Source organism: Dunckerocampus dactyliophorus, chromosome 17, assembly GCF_027744805.1.
Source record: "Dunckerocampus dactyliophorus isolate RoL2022-P2 chromosome 17, RoL_Ddac_1.1, whole genome shotgun sequence".
NCBI lineage: Eukaryota > Metazoa > Chordata > Actinopteri > Syngnathiformes > Syngnathidae > Dunckerocampus > Dunckerocampus dactyliophorus.
In genome coordinates this window covers 4,266,639-4,284,804 of record NC_072835.1, presented here as the reverse complement: position 1 = coordinate 4,284,804, position 18,166 = coordinate 4,266,639, and the positions used below count along the sequence as shown (strand labels likewise).

At 39.6% G+C, this 18,166-nt stretch overlaps 1 protein-coding gene across 2 annotated transcripts in view; it reads right to left on the bottom strand.

Annotated features, from left to right (window-relative positions):
• Positions 1-18,166, bottom strand: part of LOC129170486 (transmembrane protein 132D-like) — a 39,880-nt gene that overhangs the window by 8,659 nt on the left and 13,055 nt on the right. For both annotated transcript variants that reach the window (XM_054758139.1, XM_054758140.1), the window contains exons 4-7: positions 17,410-17,556; positions 13,169-13,340; positions 8,951-9,094; positions 1,477-1,685 (exon numbers count right to left, since the gene is read on the bottom strand). In XM_054758139.1, the coding sequence (XP_054614114.1) occupies positions 1,477-1,685; positions 8,951-9,094; positions 13,169-13,340; positions 17,410-17,556 (672 nt within the window). The remainder of the gene's footprint in view (positions 1-1,476; positions 1,686-8,950; positions 9,095-13,168; positions 13,341-17,409; positions 17,557-18,166) is intronic.

Here is an 18,166-nt window from a genome sequence, read left to right as displayed (position 1 = left end):
ACAAAACTATACATTTCAGAGTGGCCTTTTATTGTGGGCAGTCTAAGGCACACCTGTGCACTAATCATGGTGCCTAATCAGCATCTTGACATGGCACACCTGTGAGCTGGGATGGATTATCTCAGCAAAGGAGAAGTGCTCATTATCACAGGTTTAGACAGATTTGTCAACAATATTTGAGAGAAATGATGATATTGTGTATGTGGAACAAGTTTTAGATCTTTGAGTTCATCTCCTAAAAAATGGGAGCAAAAACAAGTGTTGTGTTTATATTTTTGTTGAGTGTAGCTGTCAAGAGTTCTTGTCACCGTAAATAATTCATATAACAGTCATAATAAATAACAATAAGTATAAAAATCGACATGACAGAACATAGTTGATAACGGGTGACTACAGACAATGAACTGACAAGAATGAAGAGTTAGTAGTGAGTGTTGCAGTGATTAGGCATACCGTAGCATTGTATGCACACAGTGGTTCAGGACTATTTTGCAAACATCAACTGCTTGCATTGTTTCATGAAATCGTTCATGGAACTGTTTGAGTTCCTTGCTCAATCTGTTCCATAATTTGATTCCACACACTGAAATGCTGACGTATTTTAATCATAATTGTGATTTTAGAAATAGAGGGTTTGTATGTTCTCCATACGCAGCGTTATGGATTATCCTCACTCATCTTTTTTGCAGTACATTTAGTGAGTGAATTGTACTTTTAAAGTTATTTCCCCATATCTCCACACAGTAAGTTAGTTACCAGAGAGCAACAGAGGGTATGGACTGATTTTTGGTCAAGGACAAATTTTACTTTATTTAATATTGAGGTATTTCTCGCCACTCACCAGTTCATGTTTTCATCTATTTCTAAATGTATTTTCTTTCACCCGTTCAATGTCCACACCATCAATTTGTATTTGCACATACTGTAAGTATGCTTTCTGCTATTACCAAATAGCACTATTTTAGCTTTACTTAGGTTCAGGGATAATGTGTTTTGATCAAACCATCTTTTTAGTATAGTCATTTCCTCTCTATGACTTTTTTTTTGCTAGCTCTTATGTGCATTCTCCAGAACAAAAGGCAGTATCATCATCTGCAGCTAGTACTACCTTTAGGTCGTTTGTAACTTAATGTCATTAATGTATAGGTTGAACCGTTTTGGTTCTAGTATTGACCCCTGGGGTACGCCGCACAATATATTTAAACTTGTAGATGTGTGTTCTCCTACCTTCACATCTTGCTTCCTGTTTGCTAGGTAGTGTTTAACCCAATTCAAAACTAACCCAAAGGAAAAAAAGTTCAATTAAAAAATATGAAAAATATATGAAAATATATTGCAATCTACTAATATACACTACACTCTTCTGCACTCTGCAATGCACAGAGTGAACTCTCTTCCTGCCTGTTTGTAAAACCCCTAATTAATATTATACTACAACTGAATGAATGTGACAACACAAAACAGAAATGGTCTTACTTGCGATTGCTGGTTGTAATGGGGACTCTCCAGCCCTTGATTTGGTTGAGTTCAGGGTCGGCCACATCGATGGTCAGCGGCAGTCGGGGCGTCCAGACGCTCATCTCCAGCTGCGCGCTCAGAAAGGCGTGCGTGAAGTTGATCATCACTCTGCTCTTCCCTCTGGGCTCCTTGCCCGTCACAAAAACGTAGTCGCAGCGCTCAGACACCTACGTGCAAATCAAGAAGAAGCGGGAGAGATGGCGCGTTATGATCCAAAATTAATATAAATAAAAATAAAGATAAAATAAACCTTCACTAGCAGTGTCTACACCAAATGTGTCTCTCACTGAACTTGTGGTGACATTGTCAAAGCAAATGTAACAAGTAATAAACACATGTAGGACGACTGCTACTTCTACTAAGAAGAAAATTAACAACAACTACCTTCACTTTTTACAAAGCAAGTGCCACAAAACATGCTGGGAAGCTGAAAGCACTCGCGGGTACGTTACAGTTTATTTTTATATTTATATTTTATATTTTTTGGAATACTTGAACTATGCCTGCCACGACAATCAATCAATCAATTAACTGCACGATAAAATTTTTAAAAAGTAGATTTTTTTTTTTAGTCATCCAGTCTCTTTGCTATGCGCTAGCGAGAGCACCACTTGCTAGCTGTGTGTCGTGTGCTACACAATCGAATACTTTCTTCGTGCCTGTTGTGTATAAAACACAATCTGATGTCCATTTCAGCCCGTTTGTGCATCGTCATGAAGAGGATGGTGACAAAGACAATGAAGTAAATAATACAAAACGGTGGAACTTCCGTTTCAGTGATTCCCAAAGTATGGTACATCATTGTGCCCCAAACGCATTTTACTGCATCTAAAACATGTATTTTGATCAAACTCTGACAAACCTTACACCTCATTAAATGTAAACAGCGTATTCCTCTCACAATATTGCTAAAGGTCAATCAAGGTGTAATTTATAAGCAAATGAGCTGACGTATGCATTGAAAGAGAATGTGGACTTCCGGGTTATTTCTCTGTTTTTGTCAATATTCAGACAATAATGAAAGTGACACTGATTCAGAAATATTGACTGTGATTTAGTGCAATTTTTGCAATTTTATTTAAGTGCAATTTTTGCTAAAAGAGACAGAGAGTCCATTTTATTTTTATTGTTTTTTTGTGTCTTTTTTGGTTTACTTAATTATGTCATTTGTTTTGTTTGTTTATTTTTTTAAGCTCTTGATATTACAATGTTAAATACTCTGGAGAATGAAAGTTTATTGCTTTTGATACGGTGTACTCGCATCATCGTGCCTATGGAATCACAGGAGTGCCAAAATTAAAAGGGAATACGTGTGGAAATACAAAGAGAATTAATAATACAAAAATTTACAAATGTGGAAATTCAAAGAGAATCAATAATAAAAAAAAAAACAAATGTAGTCATATTCTTTTTCCAATTTGCCGTTGTTTTTCCTGTTTTGTATTTGTCTTTTCCACTTATGTTTTGTCATTACATTTGCCATTACTAAATGAAAAAACACAAATGGAAAAGACAAAGACAAAACAGGAAAAGAGACACCAAAATGGAAAAAACAAAGACAATACAGAAATCATTCTTTTGTCTTTGTCATTACTAAATGCAATGACAAAACGCAAGTGCAAAAGACAAATACAAAACAGGAAAAACAAGGGCAAATTGGAAAAAACAAAGACAATGCAGAAAAAACAATGACAAAATGGTAAAAGAATATGAGTACATTTGTATTTTTTTATTATTGATTCTCTTTGTATTAAAATTAAACTTAAAACATTTATACGTGAGAACTACGCTGAAAACCCACAGCATTTCTATATGTGGGATTAAACTATGGAACGGATCGAGTAAGGAACTCAAACAAAGTACCGAGATGAGCAAATTCAAAAAACAATACAAGCAGTTGATGTTTGCTAAATACAAGGCAGAAGAGTCTTGATCATCACAATGATTGTTCTGTCAGGTTTGTTTTTTTAAAGTATATATATACACACAATTTTTTTTTATGTCTTCTTACTGTTATTTATTATGTATTATTATTCTGATTATCATAGAAAACATGACATGGAATGCAGGAAGTGAACAACAGGTGTACTAGATGTGGAATAGATGGGGGGTAGGATTAAATAGGCTACTCCTTTTGGACATGTGGAACTGTGAAAGGATGATTCATGAGATGTATTCCATTGTAACCTTCATGTTCAAATAAACTAAACCAAACCACATTTGTATATATTTGTATTATTGATTCTCTTTGTATTTCCACACGTATTCCCTTTTAATTTTGGCACTCCTGTGATTCCATACGTGCCATACGTGCCATTGTGCCATTCACCACTGGACCCGACGGTAACAACACTCACTGTTTCCATGCACCAAATTAGTCAGATTACTGAAATAATAAAGTGTGACGTCCCTATTTATACATCTCGGCTCACTGTTGCCACGTTCGCTTATTATAAGCGACTTTGGGCTTGTTTTTTTTGTAAAATGTCTTGCAAATTCCCAATTTTCTTTTTTTTTGGGTTGTTTTTGTAAAGTCACTTGTAAATTCTCAAGATCACTGTTGTTTTTGGGCTTGTTTTCGGAGAGCGAGTTGCTTGTTTCTCTCGTGACACCTGGCAGCACCGTCTCCGTGTCTGGACTGCAAATATGCATGACACAGACTTTTACGAGCCACGTTGTGCTAGAAGCTATGGCTCCCTTGATGTGACTACGCAAAACAATTACCTGCCAGACACAACGTTCGTCCTCTATTCAAAGTATTCTTTTTCTTGTGTTTTCTTTCTTTTCTTGGGAGAATGAACAGAATAAGAATTTCATTGCATAGTATAACTGCCTGTTTTACTATGCATATGACAATAAAAATCTTGAATCTTGAATCTTGAAAGTATGACGAGCGTCTTGACCTGGATGGCAAGCAATTTGCACAGAAACAATACAGGTTGCCGCAGTGTGATGGCTACTTTTTTACATCACAAAGTACAGGTGTATGTGTCACGTCAGGGGTTGCTGCTGTCGAAGACTTGACCCCTGGTATGCAGACAGGAGGCGGTGAAGTGCAAAATTAAAAGTAATTTAATTGCACAAGACAACAAGAACAAAACCAAAAGTGACAGAGGAAAAGCTCTGTGGGAAAAATGCTACAAAAATAATAAACAGGTAAGTCTAGGTGACAGCACTGGAAAGGCAACGAAGTTCATCAACAATGAACATGACAATGAACAATGAACCAGCGCCGCGCATTCGACGGCGCTGGTCTTTTAACTGTCACTGATTCATATTGACAGCAGGTGTGCGGCCACCAGGCGTGGAGTGGCAGTCCCTTCCCCCACACCGGAAGCACCGCTTGCCAGAATAATGGCGCAGAACAGGAAGTACACGCTCCTGTCCTGCGTAGCGTGACAGTATGACCGTTCAGCTTCCTCCATTCATATGTACTGTACATTATGTCATTGACACTGTAGTACCACAACTGTCCAAAACCTGAGAACTGAGCTAGTCCAGCTTCCATTGTGTCGTATTTTGTGTATGAGTGCGTTCAAACAGACGGCACGGAGGATTCCACAATGTAGCGTTCTTTATTCTCAGTCTCGGGCAAAACACGTCATGGTCTCATACAATTAACCATCCTGTAAAAAAAAAAAAAAAAAACTACTTTATGATTTAATTTTGCATTTCTTTTCTGCGTCTGTGTAGGCTCTCAGTCGTACAGGAGTTGTCCATCGAGGAAAAGGCTTCTTGAGACGTCATCTGTACTTCTGTGTAGAAGGTGTCGGACGTTTCGCTCCTCATCCGAAGAGCTTCGTCAGCAAACTAATAAGTGCTGGTAGCTTAGGCCTTAAATACAGTAAGAGTGGGCGGAATTGGTGTGCCAACACCCTCCTCCTATTGGTTCGTTACACTAAGCCTGGGCGGAGCAGTGGTATAATCCTATCCTGTTATTCACACCTACGATAAAAGGGAAGTGTCGCTCCTTGAATTGGGTATGAACGACTCTGATACTGGCTTGTTAGCATCTATTGTTCTGGCTCGGCCCTGCCTTCACCTCATTTGCAAGACTAAGAGCTGTGGGTTTTGGTCTCAGTAACCTGCTGAACACAGGGTCCAAATTAAACCTCAAACCACCATTCCGATTCAATGATGGGTTCTGTTGTTTGACAAAAATAGCTTCCTTTACTCCTCTTTCAAACCATCTGTTTTCTTTGGCCAAAATCTTTACCTCGCTGTCCTGAAAAGAGTGATTGGTAGCTTTCAGGTGTAGATGTACTGCTGATTGAGGACCACTAGCATTGTCCCTGCGATGTTGATAAAGCCTTTTTTGGAGCATTTGCTTAGTTTCCCCAATGTAGTGCTCTTTGCATTCCTCATCTTTACAGTGGATGGAATAGACTACATTGCTCTGTTTCTGGTTTGGAGCCTTGTCTTTAGGATGCACTAATTTTTTCAACCCTCCAACCCTCCAACCCTCCGCTCTATGTTGGAGGGTCCTAATATTAGGACCCTCCAACATAGAGCGGAACAAATACCAACTAGTGCTGAGGGAAAGAAAAAGGAGACACAACATGTCCAGAGAGCGCTCTCAACCTGTGGATACCCACGGTGGGCTTTTAACAAATGTCAAAAGAAGAGAGTAGGGAAAGAAACCCAAAAGCCCACAGAAGCAAAAAGGAGAGGAGTGGTAGTCCCTTATGTAGCAGGGGTCTCCGAAAAACTCCAGAGGATCTTATGGCAACACAAAATTCCTACCTATTTCAAACCAGTAAATACCCTGAGACAAAAATTAGTGCATCCTAAAGACAAGGCTCCAAACCAGAAACAGAGCAATGTGGTCTATTCCATCCACTGTAAAGATGAGGAATGCAAAGAGCACTACATTGGGGAAACTAAGCAAATGCTCCAAAAAAGGCTTTATCAACATCGCAGGGACAATGCTAGTGGTCCTCAATCAGCAGTACATCTACACCTGAAAGCTACCAATCACTCTTTTCAGGACAGCGAGGTAAAGATTTTGGCCAAAGAAAACAGATGGTTTGAAAGAGGAGTAAAGGAAGCTATTTTTGTCAAACAACAGAACCCATCATTGAATCGGAATGGTGGTTTGAGGTTTAATTTGGACCCTGTGTTCAGCAGGTTACTGAGACCAAAACCCACAGCTCTTAGTCTTGCAAATGAGGTGAAGGCAGGGCCGAGCCAGAACAATAGATGCTAACAAGCCAGTATCAGAGTCGTTCATACCCAATTCAAGGAGCGACACTTCCCTTTTATCGTAGGTGTGAATAACAGGATAGGATTATACCACTGCTCCGCCCAGGCTTAGTGTAACGAACCAATAGGAGGAGGGTGTTGGCACACCAATTCCGCCCACTCTTACTGTATTTAAGGCCTAAGCTACCAGCACTTATTAGTTTGCTGACGAAGCTCTTCGGATGAGGAGCGAAACGTCCGACACCTTCTACACAGAAGTACAGATGACGTCTCAAGAAGCCTTTTCCTCATTTCTTTTCTGGTTTACCATTTATTTTGTTATCCTTATTTGACTTTCACTTTCTGTTAGCAGCAGTCGTGGCACTATTTCATCCTGGAAATTTACTTGAAATTTATGCCATATGTGTATGTTTACTTTTGTTTAAATTTAAAAAAAAAAAAAAATCAAGAAAAAAAATCCCTTCCCGTACCTTTGGCAACACAAACTCGGTATAACTCCGGTATGTCCGGACATCAAAATAAAAGCACGGCAGTAAAACATGCACCGTTACGCCAAACATTCAGTCCACACTTTTTACTTTGAAAACTCACTTGCTACTTTGCGCTTCATGCACACACCCTCGTCATGGAAAACACACGAAGAAATGCATACAATGCAGCTCTGAAGTCAAAGGGATAGTTCAGATTTTTTGACATGAAAGTTGTATGACATCCCCGTCAGCATTGTAGTCCAATAACAGCGTTGTCAGAGGTAAGAAAAGCAGCAACGGATTACGAATGGCTGGACTACGGCGTGATTAAGAGGACAGCACAAGATGAAGGGCTTTTAACTCCAAACGAAAGTGACACAGAGAACGACATCGGAAGAGAGAGATAGAAACTGGTGTGACAAAGGAATTATGAGGCTGTTAAATTCCAACAGTGAAGAAGACAACTTTAGTGGTTTTAGTGTGCAGGAGGAAGATGAAGATAGTAATGGATGACTTTTCTGGTAGGCTACTGTAGCCGTGTTACAGGCACTGTTCGGCACAGTTTGGGAAAAAAAAAGCATTTATTTAATAAAAAGCTAAAAAAAATCTTTGTGTGACATTTTTCTGTGTGGCCTATATACACTACATGCCAAACGTTTGGACACACACAACACAACTGAAGGTACCAACCTCATTAATAAGGCAAGAAATTCCACTAAGTAACCCTGACAAGGCAGACGTGAAGTGAAAACCATTTCAGGTGACTACCTCATGAAGCTCATTGTGAGAACACCAAGGATTTGCAGTGCTATCAAAACTTTGAGAAATCTAAAACATAAGACATACAGTATTTAGAGTTATTTTACACTTTTTTTGTTAAGTACCTAATTCCACATGTGTTCTTTCATAGTTTTGATGCCGTCAGTGAGACTCTACAATGAAAATTGTCATGAAAATAAAGAAAACACGGTGTGTCCAAACTTTTGGCCTATACTGTATGTAGAAATATTTTTTTCTCTTTAAATATAGTAGGTGTGGCTTACATTCAGGTGCGCTCAATAGTCCAGAAATTACGGTAGTTTACAGTCGCATAATCTAGGTATGTGAATCTGACTTTTAAAAAGCCAAACACAATCTAATTAAGGTGTTTACGTGCATGTTTAAAAGCTGGTTGTATGCCAGCTAATGCAATTTTTTTGACATTTTGAACTGCCTGTACTACACATTCCCAGCCCAATATAGACTGGAGAGAATACAGCGTTCTCATTAGATTTATTATCATTTATTTATTGTTATGAATAAGTGTCTAAATGTTTTTTTGCAGTGGCGTTTCTCACAAATAGCCCCTTGGCCAACATGTTGTGCGTTTTCCTACTACATCATCATCATTTCATGTGCTCAGCTGTATCATTGAGTATTTAATTGAAAAAATATGTTAATTCTAAGAGGCCAAATAAAAAAAAATACATGCATTTGCTCAGTTTTGCAAACAAAGCTTTATCTCAATCCTTTAATACATGTATAATACATGTATAATATGAATACAAAGTCTTTATACCCTATATAAAGTGTATGGTTTCAGGCTTTAACTTCCATCTGATCACTGACATTGCTCTAAGAGGGGTTGCTGACCCCAGAAAAGCTTAACCATTCAGCCGTATAATAATAACTACAGTACGTTACTTATGCATACATAGTACTGCTGTATAGCGATTCACAAACAAACTCTCACTCACTTACTTTATTAGAGTTTTGCTTACCTTCAGCACCTCTTTGTCGGTGGATCTGCAGCTGGCAAAGCTGCTTACGTCAGTGACGGAGCCGTTGGCGTCCACAGCAAAAGTTTTCACAGGTACTTTCACCATTTTACCAGTCAATACTGCAGTATTCAACAGCTCGGAGCTCTGAGAAGGCAAAAAAGGAGGTTGATAGACATGACGCTACAATACATATAAACTGCTATAGCGTTTAGTTTATTTACTCAGTTTTATTTTGTTTTATTATACATGATAGTTGGAGATTTTGTTGGAATATTTTTAAAGGTCCCGAAGATGACAGCTCGGAGAGGTGTTCATCTGGATTATAATTTACAAAAAACCTGGTATAATACTGTGTCATCTGTGACAATAACACCTCAACCTGATTACATTTTTAATCTTCTGACCCTTACATCACCTTCTACTCCTACACGTCCATCATAACGTCTGACCTGGCTTTATTTTTAGACTTTTAGCTTGCCCTTCTACATGGATTTAAGGATGCTTTCCAGTTAATAAGATCTCTGCCGTTTTAATTTATTTCAGACGCTGCGTCTAAGAAGCTAAGGTTTTTTTTTCCCCCTCCCACAAGGACTGCTTGTGTACTGAAGCATCAGGCAGATGTTTTGCAATCTGAGCTCGGTCGGATTGACAGCTGCTGACCGCAATTTAAAAAAAGACATGCTCTATTAGAGCCGGCCACACTGACCCAAACATAAGCCAGTGGATCAGGACAGGGCGACAGGAAGCGATGTCAGCAGCGCTGTAGGCGGCGCCATGCTGCTGTTATGCTGCACTCACCTCTTTCACTTTGGCTGTATAGTGCATCTCTGCACATTTGTGGATTTTTGGTAAAAAAAAATGTTTTTTTTACATTTTTCCTCTCCAAAAATAGGCAGTTTTTCTACAAAAAAAACACATCTTAGTCACCCTGAGTCCATGAAAATTGAGGGTTCTGCAGCTGAATCTAATCTAATAATTACAGCAGTCAGTTTTATTGCAAATGTTGATCCAAAAATGGAAGATAATGTCAGCGTCAAGCTGGCAGGAGGGTTCGGGGTGGTGGGCAGCCGTGTGTTAGAAATAGTGATTTTTCTGGGCGTATCAATTACTTTTCATTTTCTCACCATTGTGTGGCCATTGTGTGGCCGTCATCATTAATAACTGGCAGGAGGAGGGATTTCATTCATTACATGACAGAGATGGACCGCGTGCACCTTGGGCTTTGTCCATCCATCCATCCATTTTCTATGCCGCATATCCTCATTAGGGTCGCGGGGGTATGCTGGAGCCCATCCCAGCTGACTTTGGGTGAGGGGCGGTGTACACCTTGGACTGGTCGCCAGCCAGTTGCAAGGCACATATAGACTCATATTCATACCTATGGACAATTTAGAGTCGCTTGGGCTTTGTCTTGGTGGATTATTTTGAGTCACTCTGCTTATCGCTACTGTGTAAAATGCTGTTTCTTAACATTCCTAACCAGTGGGAGGAGCGATTGCAGTAATTATATGACACGTTGTATGCAGAGCTCATGTGCTCATCCGAGAGCAAGCCTATGGTGGGCTATGACTATGGTATGTGGATTATTTAGTATTGTTGGAGATTAAATTCTCCACTACATACTAAAGGTCAAAGGACCACTTTAGAAAATTAATCAGCCAATTTCACCTCCCCCTTACGTGTTCTTAATCTCCAGTTATGAAAAGGAAAAAAGACTCACACACCAAAATGTATTGAAAAATAAGTCAGAGAGAATATCTTATCAGTTCTACAAAGACTCGGACCCTGTCTCATGCACCTGTTCCCTGCTCGATAGTCCCATCTGTCGTTTTATACTTGTTTTGCTCAGACCATTGGCTCCAGTCTCTACAACGTTAACTTTATCCCGTATTCCTAGACAACCGGTGATACTGCCGAGTTGTTTTGACTACATTCTGGACCGTATCTGGCTGCTTACCCTGGCTGGTGCAAGCTGTTTGTACAAAATGTGTGAGCACCACACTATTTCTGTTTAACCTTTGACACACTTAAACAGTTGTCATTTATACAGCTAGTTATTTAATAAGGCATTGTTTCTATAAACTACTTGTAATCACTCACTAAATGTGCCAGCCATGTTCAGAGCAGAGAGCTCCATACTGCCAGAGTTTATGGGCATTTTTGCTGAACTTTAAAGACAGGCACTCAACAATAATTCAATCAATAGACATCAATGCAAACAGTTATTCTAAAATCTACTTGTAACAATTTACCCACTCAGTAAATACATTTTTGCCTACAGTATCTTTTTGGTTACTTCTACTACACAAGCAGGCGGTTCTTAACATGAATAACTGGTGGGAAGAGCGGTCGCGCTAATTATGTGACACATATTGGACGAACTGGATGCAAACCTGCGCATGAGCAAGCCGCAAGGACCGAGCAGCTTTGACTTTGCAGCTTACTTTGAGTCTTTCTTTTCATTTCTATTATGCATGATGCTGTTGCTGATGCTGGAGCCATTGCATTAATTAATTATATAACACATACTGTATGCAGAGCGTGTGTGCTCGTGTTTGGGCTATGACTATGTGGATTATTTTGAGTCCTCCTGTTTATTTCTGTTTTGCAAGATGGTGTTTCTTAACATTTATAACTGGCGGTAGGAGCGATGGCATTAATTATATGACACATACTGTATACAGAGCATGGGTGCTTGCCTGAGAGCAAGTCTACCACGGGCTATGTCTATGAAGATTGTTTATCTCCAGTGTGCAATGAGGCGTTTCTGAACATTTATAACCGGCGGGAGGAGCGATTGCATTCATGATATGACATATTGTATGCAGAGCTTGTGTGTTCATCTAAGAGCAAGCCTATGGTGGGCTTTGGCTATGTGGATAATTTTGGGTCATTCTGTTTGCCTCTGTTGTGCAAGATTTGTAACTGGTGGGAGGAGTGACAGCATTAATTATATGACACATACTGTATAAAGAGCACGTGTGAGAGCAAGTGTACCTTGGGGTATGACTGTGTGGATTATTTTTTGTCTTTCTGTTGATTTCCATTATGCAAGCTTGCGATTCTTAACATTAATAACTGGTGGGAGGAGTGATCGCACTAAATATGAGACACATACTGTATGAATGGCGTGCGCGCCTGTTCGTGAGCAAGCCATTTTGACTTTGTGGATTATTTTGAGTCGTTCTGTTTATTTGTATTATGCAAGATGGTGTTTGTTAACATTTATAACCGGTGGGAACAGCGATCGCATTAATTATATGACACATACTGTGTGTGTATTAAATGTGTGCCTGTGCATGACTTAGATTATTTTTGAGTCATTCTGTTTATTTCTATTCAGCAAGGTGGTGGTTTTCATAACTCTTTCAATACCAAAGACGTATTTATACAATTTTATAATCCCAAACGCCCAATGCCAACAACGTATTCATACCTCTTTTTTGTTTTTTTGCACGAGAGGCAAAAAGAGGTGATGATGCAACTCTGCACTAATGCATTAACATTTCAGAGCACCATAAAAACCATAAAAAACATAAAAACGGCCACAAGGCGGCAGAAGTGCATTTAATAAGAGCTCGGCAGGGATTATTTCATGGAAGAATCACACATGACAGGAAGGAGGAAGTGGGAGAGCGTGGAAGAGTGTAGCATGCACAAGGTTACGCACGTAGGGAAACTGTAATGCATGCACACACACGCGTGCGCACAGGGGTTGACACACATAGTTCAGTTCCAAATGTGAAAATTGCAAATAGTTGTTGGTGACATATTTGAAAATAAATTGTTATTTTGGCATAAAACAACCCCTTTTTTGTGTTGTTGATGTTGTGGTATAGTTGTTTAGATATTTGAGCTGTCACAAAAGCGAAAAATATTTGTGTCAAAGTGAAAGTTGTGCTTGAAATGTATCTTCACAAAAAGCTGTTTTTCTCCCTTTAGTTGGGAACTGATATTTTCCTGAAACTTGCCTATGTTCTCCTGCTTATTACTAAAGAACAGAAAAAAGTAGTTTTCTAATGAAAGACGTGAGTCTAATCTTTCTTTTGGTAGGTTCCATGTTTATATGGCCACAGAACACAATATTCTGTGTCCCTTAAACGATCAGTCAAACTCATCTAAAATGGCCGGTACTGAAGGGGTGGTCTTTTGAAAAATGGCTGGGATTTAATGACTTAATAACTGAATTTTATGGGGCGTGACAGTGCATCTTCTTACCATGACAAGAGGGGCCAGCCCCACGTAGTCTCTCTGGCTGGTATAGATCCGCATCTGGCCCACGTCCCTGACGTTCCCGGGCTGATCCAGTCGCCAGGAGATGACGTGAGTCTCGGCCTGCTCGGAGACGTCTTTTACCACAAAGTCCACTTGGAGAACCTCCAAAAGACCCCTGTGATGCAGACAGTTCTGTTTAAATTGTGTCGAAATCACCATCTAAAAGATTCAGGAAGAATATTAGTACTATTTTTAACCAGCTTTTAACACCATTACCCAAATGTCCCAAAAGCGTTCTGCTGGTGTTGATGGATGAGGTTAAACAAGTCAACATCTGTGACAGTTTGCATTCTGCTTGACATGAAAGCTTCTCTTAGAGATTCACATGTTTTAATACCACCTCCATATGCGGCAAGGCTCGTTTATAACCGTATATATTGTCTTCAGTGAATAAAAGTGGTGCAGGTAGCTTATTGCATTGCCAGAGTACGCGTGAGAGGGAGCCGGAGAAACATAGAAGGGGTTAATGCCCTTATTTCTTGGAAATCCCTCTATTAGGGGGGACATTAAACCCTCCATATCACTTCAAAGCACAGAGATGGGAATGTGTGTGTGAAGGGATGGGCGGGGGGGGGGTGTCCTGGTGAGCCAGAGTACATGATGGGACACAACTTGGAATATCTCTCCTTTCTGATCCCCCCTTGTGAACGTGCAAGCGCTTAAGCCTGGATAACGGAGCCGTGATTATGGATGATTACGGATAAGTGGGTCGGGCCGGACGGCGGGTGGGCGGGCTGGCGAGCGGTGGTTACTGCGTGGGCGGGAGGTTGCTGGGCAGAGGTGGACACTGATGTGTGCCAGCAACGCGACTGAAAATAATATGCATGAATCCTCAACATGAAACATAAATCTACTGGCATTTGTACTTTCAAATACATTCATTTCACTTGGTAAAAAGGAACAAGTACAAAGTAAGTAGAAAATAACAAGTGCAATGCCAACTAAATCTGCATGCAACAAATACTATAAAGCAGCCGTTCAGAAAAATAACACAAAACATTGGTAAGCTAACTTCCGTTATGTTTGAAATTAAAATGGTTCTACCTTGACATGGTCTGCAGTGGGCAGAAAACGCTCAAAAATATGCTCCAGAAAATCCGTTGTTTTAAAGCATAGGGGAGGCCCCAGCTGTATTTTAGTCTATGAGGTGAAAAAGTATTAAAAAATATGAAAATATACTGCAATCTACTAATTTAATTTCTACCATATGTAACCCGCCATGTTTCACACCGCCCGCACCCGGTCTCAAACACAGGACCTTCGCAATGGGAGGCGAGAGCGCTGACCACACGGCCAAAAGCCTGGACTGTCAACTGCGTGTTCAGCGCAGCTCTTCAGGCAGAGGGAGTGAGGTTTACCAACGTACACTTGCACAGCCTCACAGGCTGGCATCCGTTACACTTACACTCTACTGCACTCCATGTGTATGCTGGCAGCGACCGAGACAATGTGACTGCATAACTGAAAAAAGGCTCACTCCATTCATGCCGTTGTTCTACGGAACAACCGAGCCAAGGTGCTGAACCCAATGCACAGAGTGAACCTCTTCCTGCCTGTTTAAAGGCAAGAGACGAGGAAAACAGACACACACGCACATGGCAATGTATTGAGGCCGGCAAATGATCAAGTTCATTTTCATTTATTGTGTGACTAATTCATTTATTTATTATCATCCCAGGCCAAGTGCTCACAAGACATTTTTTTCCCACATGAGTAACCTTGTCAGGTTTTAATCTTGCAAGATCTTGTGACACCCCTACTTGTTTAGTCGCGTGGGATGTTATAGTGTTACAGTCAGCAACAGTAGGGTATGGATAAGGTTCTGCCCCATTCTTTGGCCGTCAACTATCCCTCATTCTTCATCCGATTCAAATCATTCCGACATCAAAATAATCAGCTCATTCAGTACCTATGGGCTATCAGAAGTTGTTGTTTTTTTAAATCCCACATTAACTGTAATTCCATTCTTTCCCCCATTGAAACGGAATGGACATTTTTTACCATTTGCACATTGCTTATATGTCGCCCCTCCACGTGGAAGACTACAGCACAACATTTGTCACATTATTCGACCCATTCAAACTATTGTAACATCATTCCAACTTTCAACATTCATTCTAAATATTTCTATATTCATTCTCCATTTCAATATTCAGACATTTCTCCAGCATTTCAGCGCAGCTTCAGCTTTCAAACTATTCTTACATTCATTCAACTTGTTTTTATATATAAATTCTACATTTCAACAGCATTTCAGTTCAGCTTCAGCTCTACAGCAGTGACGCGCAATTTCGACTGAAATTGCTTCATCTAGTTCTTCGTTTTGTATGAGTTGAACATTCATGGCCTATGCTTAAAAGACAGATCTGTGCCAGGAAACCACACATTTTACAAATTCTAAATAAATCCTAAATAAATTCAAACTTGTGCACCCAATTCTTGTTTTGAAAAATCCTTCAAGATGTCGGTTGTATCATTCCTTCCTGGAAAAAGAATGGTTCAAATAAATCAGGGATGTCCAAAGTGCGGCGCGGGGGCCATTTGTGGCAGGCGGCTGTTTTTTTATTGCCCGTGGCACATTCTAAAAATATACTGTAACACTCTCACTAAAAACAAAAACAACAGCAAAAACGGAAAAATGAGCAGTAATTTTACAAGAATCGAGTCAAATTATTAAAGGGGAAAACTTGTAATCTAACACAAAAATCTTCATTTTACGAGAATTAAATTATAAAAAGAATCTCATAACATTGAAGTGTTAAAGAAAAATACATTTTATTTAAAGTTGTAATATTATGAGAAACAAACAAAACAACACAAAGTTTTTTGGAAAATTAGGTTGTGGAAAAAATATTAAGTATAATGTTACAATAATAATTTGAAAATATTATGGAAATAAAGACACAATTAAGAGAAGAAAATTTACAAGAAAGAAAATTAACAAGTTTGACAAATTAAAAAAAAAACATCAGAAATGGAAAAATTTTCAAATATTACGAGAAGAAAATTGTATTCTAACGAAAACTTGTAATATTATGAGGAAAAATAATGTAATTTTAGTAGCATAGGATTGAAATATGAAAGAAAAAATAAGTTTTTTTTAAAAGTCATAATATTATGAGACAAACAAACCAAAAAAAGTTCTACGTTTGGAAAATTGGGTTGGGGAAAAAGTAAAGAAAAATTTTTTTACAAAAAATATTGTATATAAACGTTGGCTTAGTGGTTAGCATGTTGGCCACACAGTCAGGATATCGGGAAGATCTGGGTTTGAATCTCCGTTTGGACATCTGTGTGGAGTTTGCATGTTCTCCCCGTGGGTGCGTGGGTTTTCACCGGGTACTCCGGTTTCCTCCCACGTTCCAAAAACATGCATGTTAGGCTAACTGGCGACTCTAAATAGTCCATAGGTATGAATGTGAGTGTGAATGCTTGTTTGTCTATATGTGCCCTGCCATTGGCTGGCGACCAGTCCAGGGTGTACCCTGCCTCTCGCTCAAACTCAGTTGGGATAGGCTCCAGCATACCCTTGTGACCCTAGTGTGGATAAGCAGCATTGAAAATGGATGGATGGTAAACAACAGCAAAAACATAAGTTCATAATATTAATATTGCTTTTGATGCTTTTTTTTCTTGAAATATATAATATATAACTTCTTAGCATATGTCTTTACAAAATATCAAAGTGGTCCTTGCATCCTTTCATTTTTCACTATGTTGCCCTCAGTGGAAAAAGTTTGGACAACCCTGAAATAAATCATTGAGGCTAACTAAATGTGATTCCTGCCCTAACATACAGTCATGTAAAAACTGATTAGCCCACCCTTGTTTCTTCAGTTTTTTGTTCATTTTAATGCCTGGTACAAATTGTTTGGACAAATATACCGATGACAACAAAAATAGCTCATAAGAGTTACATTTTTTGGCAGTACAATGCTACAGCTATTCATGTAAGAACTTAAGTGATTTTGGTTATTACCAAGAAAACCATGGAAGGTGCTAGATATCAGCTCTTAAATTCAATTCTTATGAGCTATATTTGTTATCATCATTATATTTGTCCAAACACATGTACCTTTAGTTGTACCAGGCATTAAAATGGATCAAGAAACTGAAGAAACAAGCGTGAAGTAATCATTTTTTCCATGACTGTACCATGACTGTATGTTGGTGCACTGACTGACCTCTTTGCAGTGATAGCGACCTTCCTCCGGCACACAAAAGACACAGTGTTGGGTATGGCGACTCTGCCGGGCTCCGCCTTGACGTCCCATAATGCCACGTCACTGGGTCGCACCGCACTGAACACCAGTCCTGACTTCACCGTTGTCCTGTGGGAAAGATCCAAAAACCGCTTGTGATATTTGTCCGTTTACTTACCGTATTTTATAGATTGGCTGGTTCTGCTGCTTCTAGGCAGGTACAACTTTTATATCAACATATGTACATAACTGAAGTGCTGCCTTCAATGTGGCCGCAATCATTCATTGAGCTGAGCTTGTTGTGACGCAGCTAGGCACACAAATTGAATGACACAGCATACCTGATGCTTTTTGTTATGCTTCGTTCGAACGTTCTTGGGGTTTGTTTTTTTTTGGGCGTGTTGATAAAAGGTCACGTCCACACTGTGCCACATTAGTACTGTATACAGTTGCATCCAGACGGGAACGCATCACTGAGTGAAAACGATGTAATACACAAAGCACACCTACGTGTGGCGCTGTGAGCAGGCACACAGACGGAACCATGTGACACTCCAAACCATAGAAGAAGAAAGTGTGTCGTCTTCCACAATGACTCGCAGAAGTAATTCCACTTCTGCGAGTCATTGTGGAGTATAAGACAAGAAAATATCAGGAGAATGTCATCTAAGGTGAGTCACGCCCCTCGAAATAGTCAGATCTGATGTTGGCTTGTCGTCAAAGCTCACTTCTGGTCATA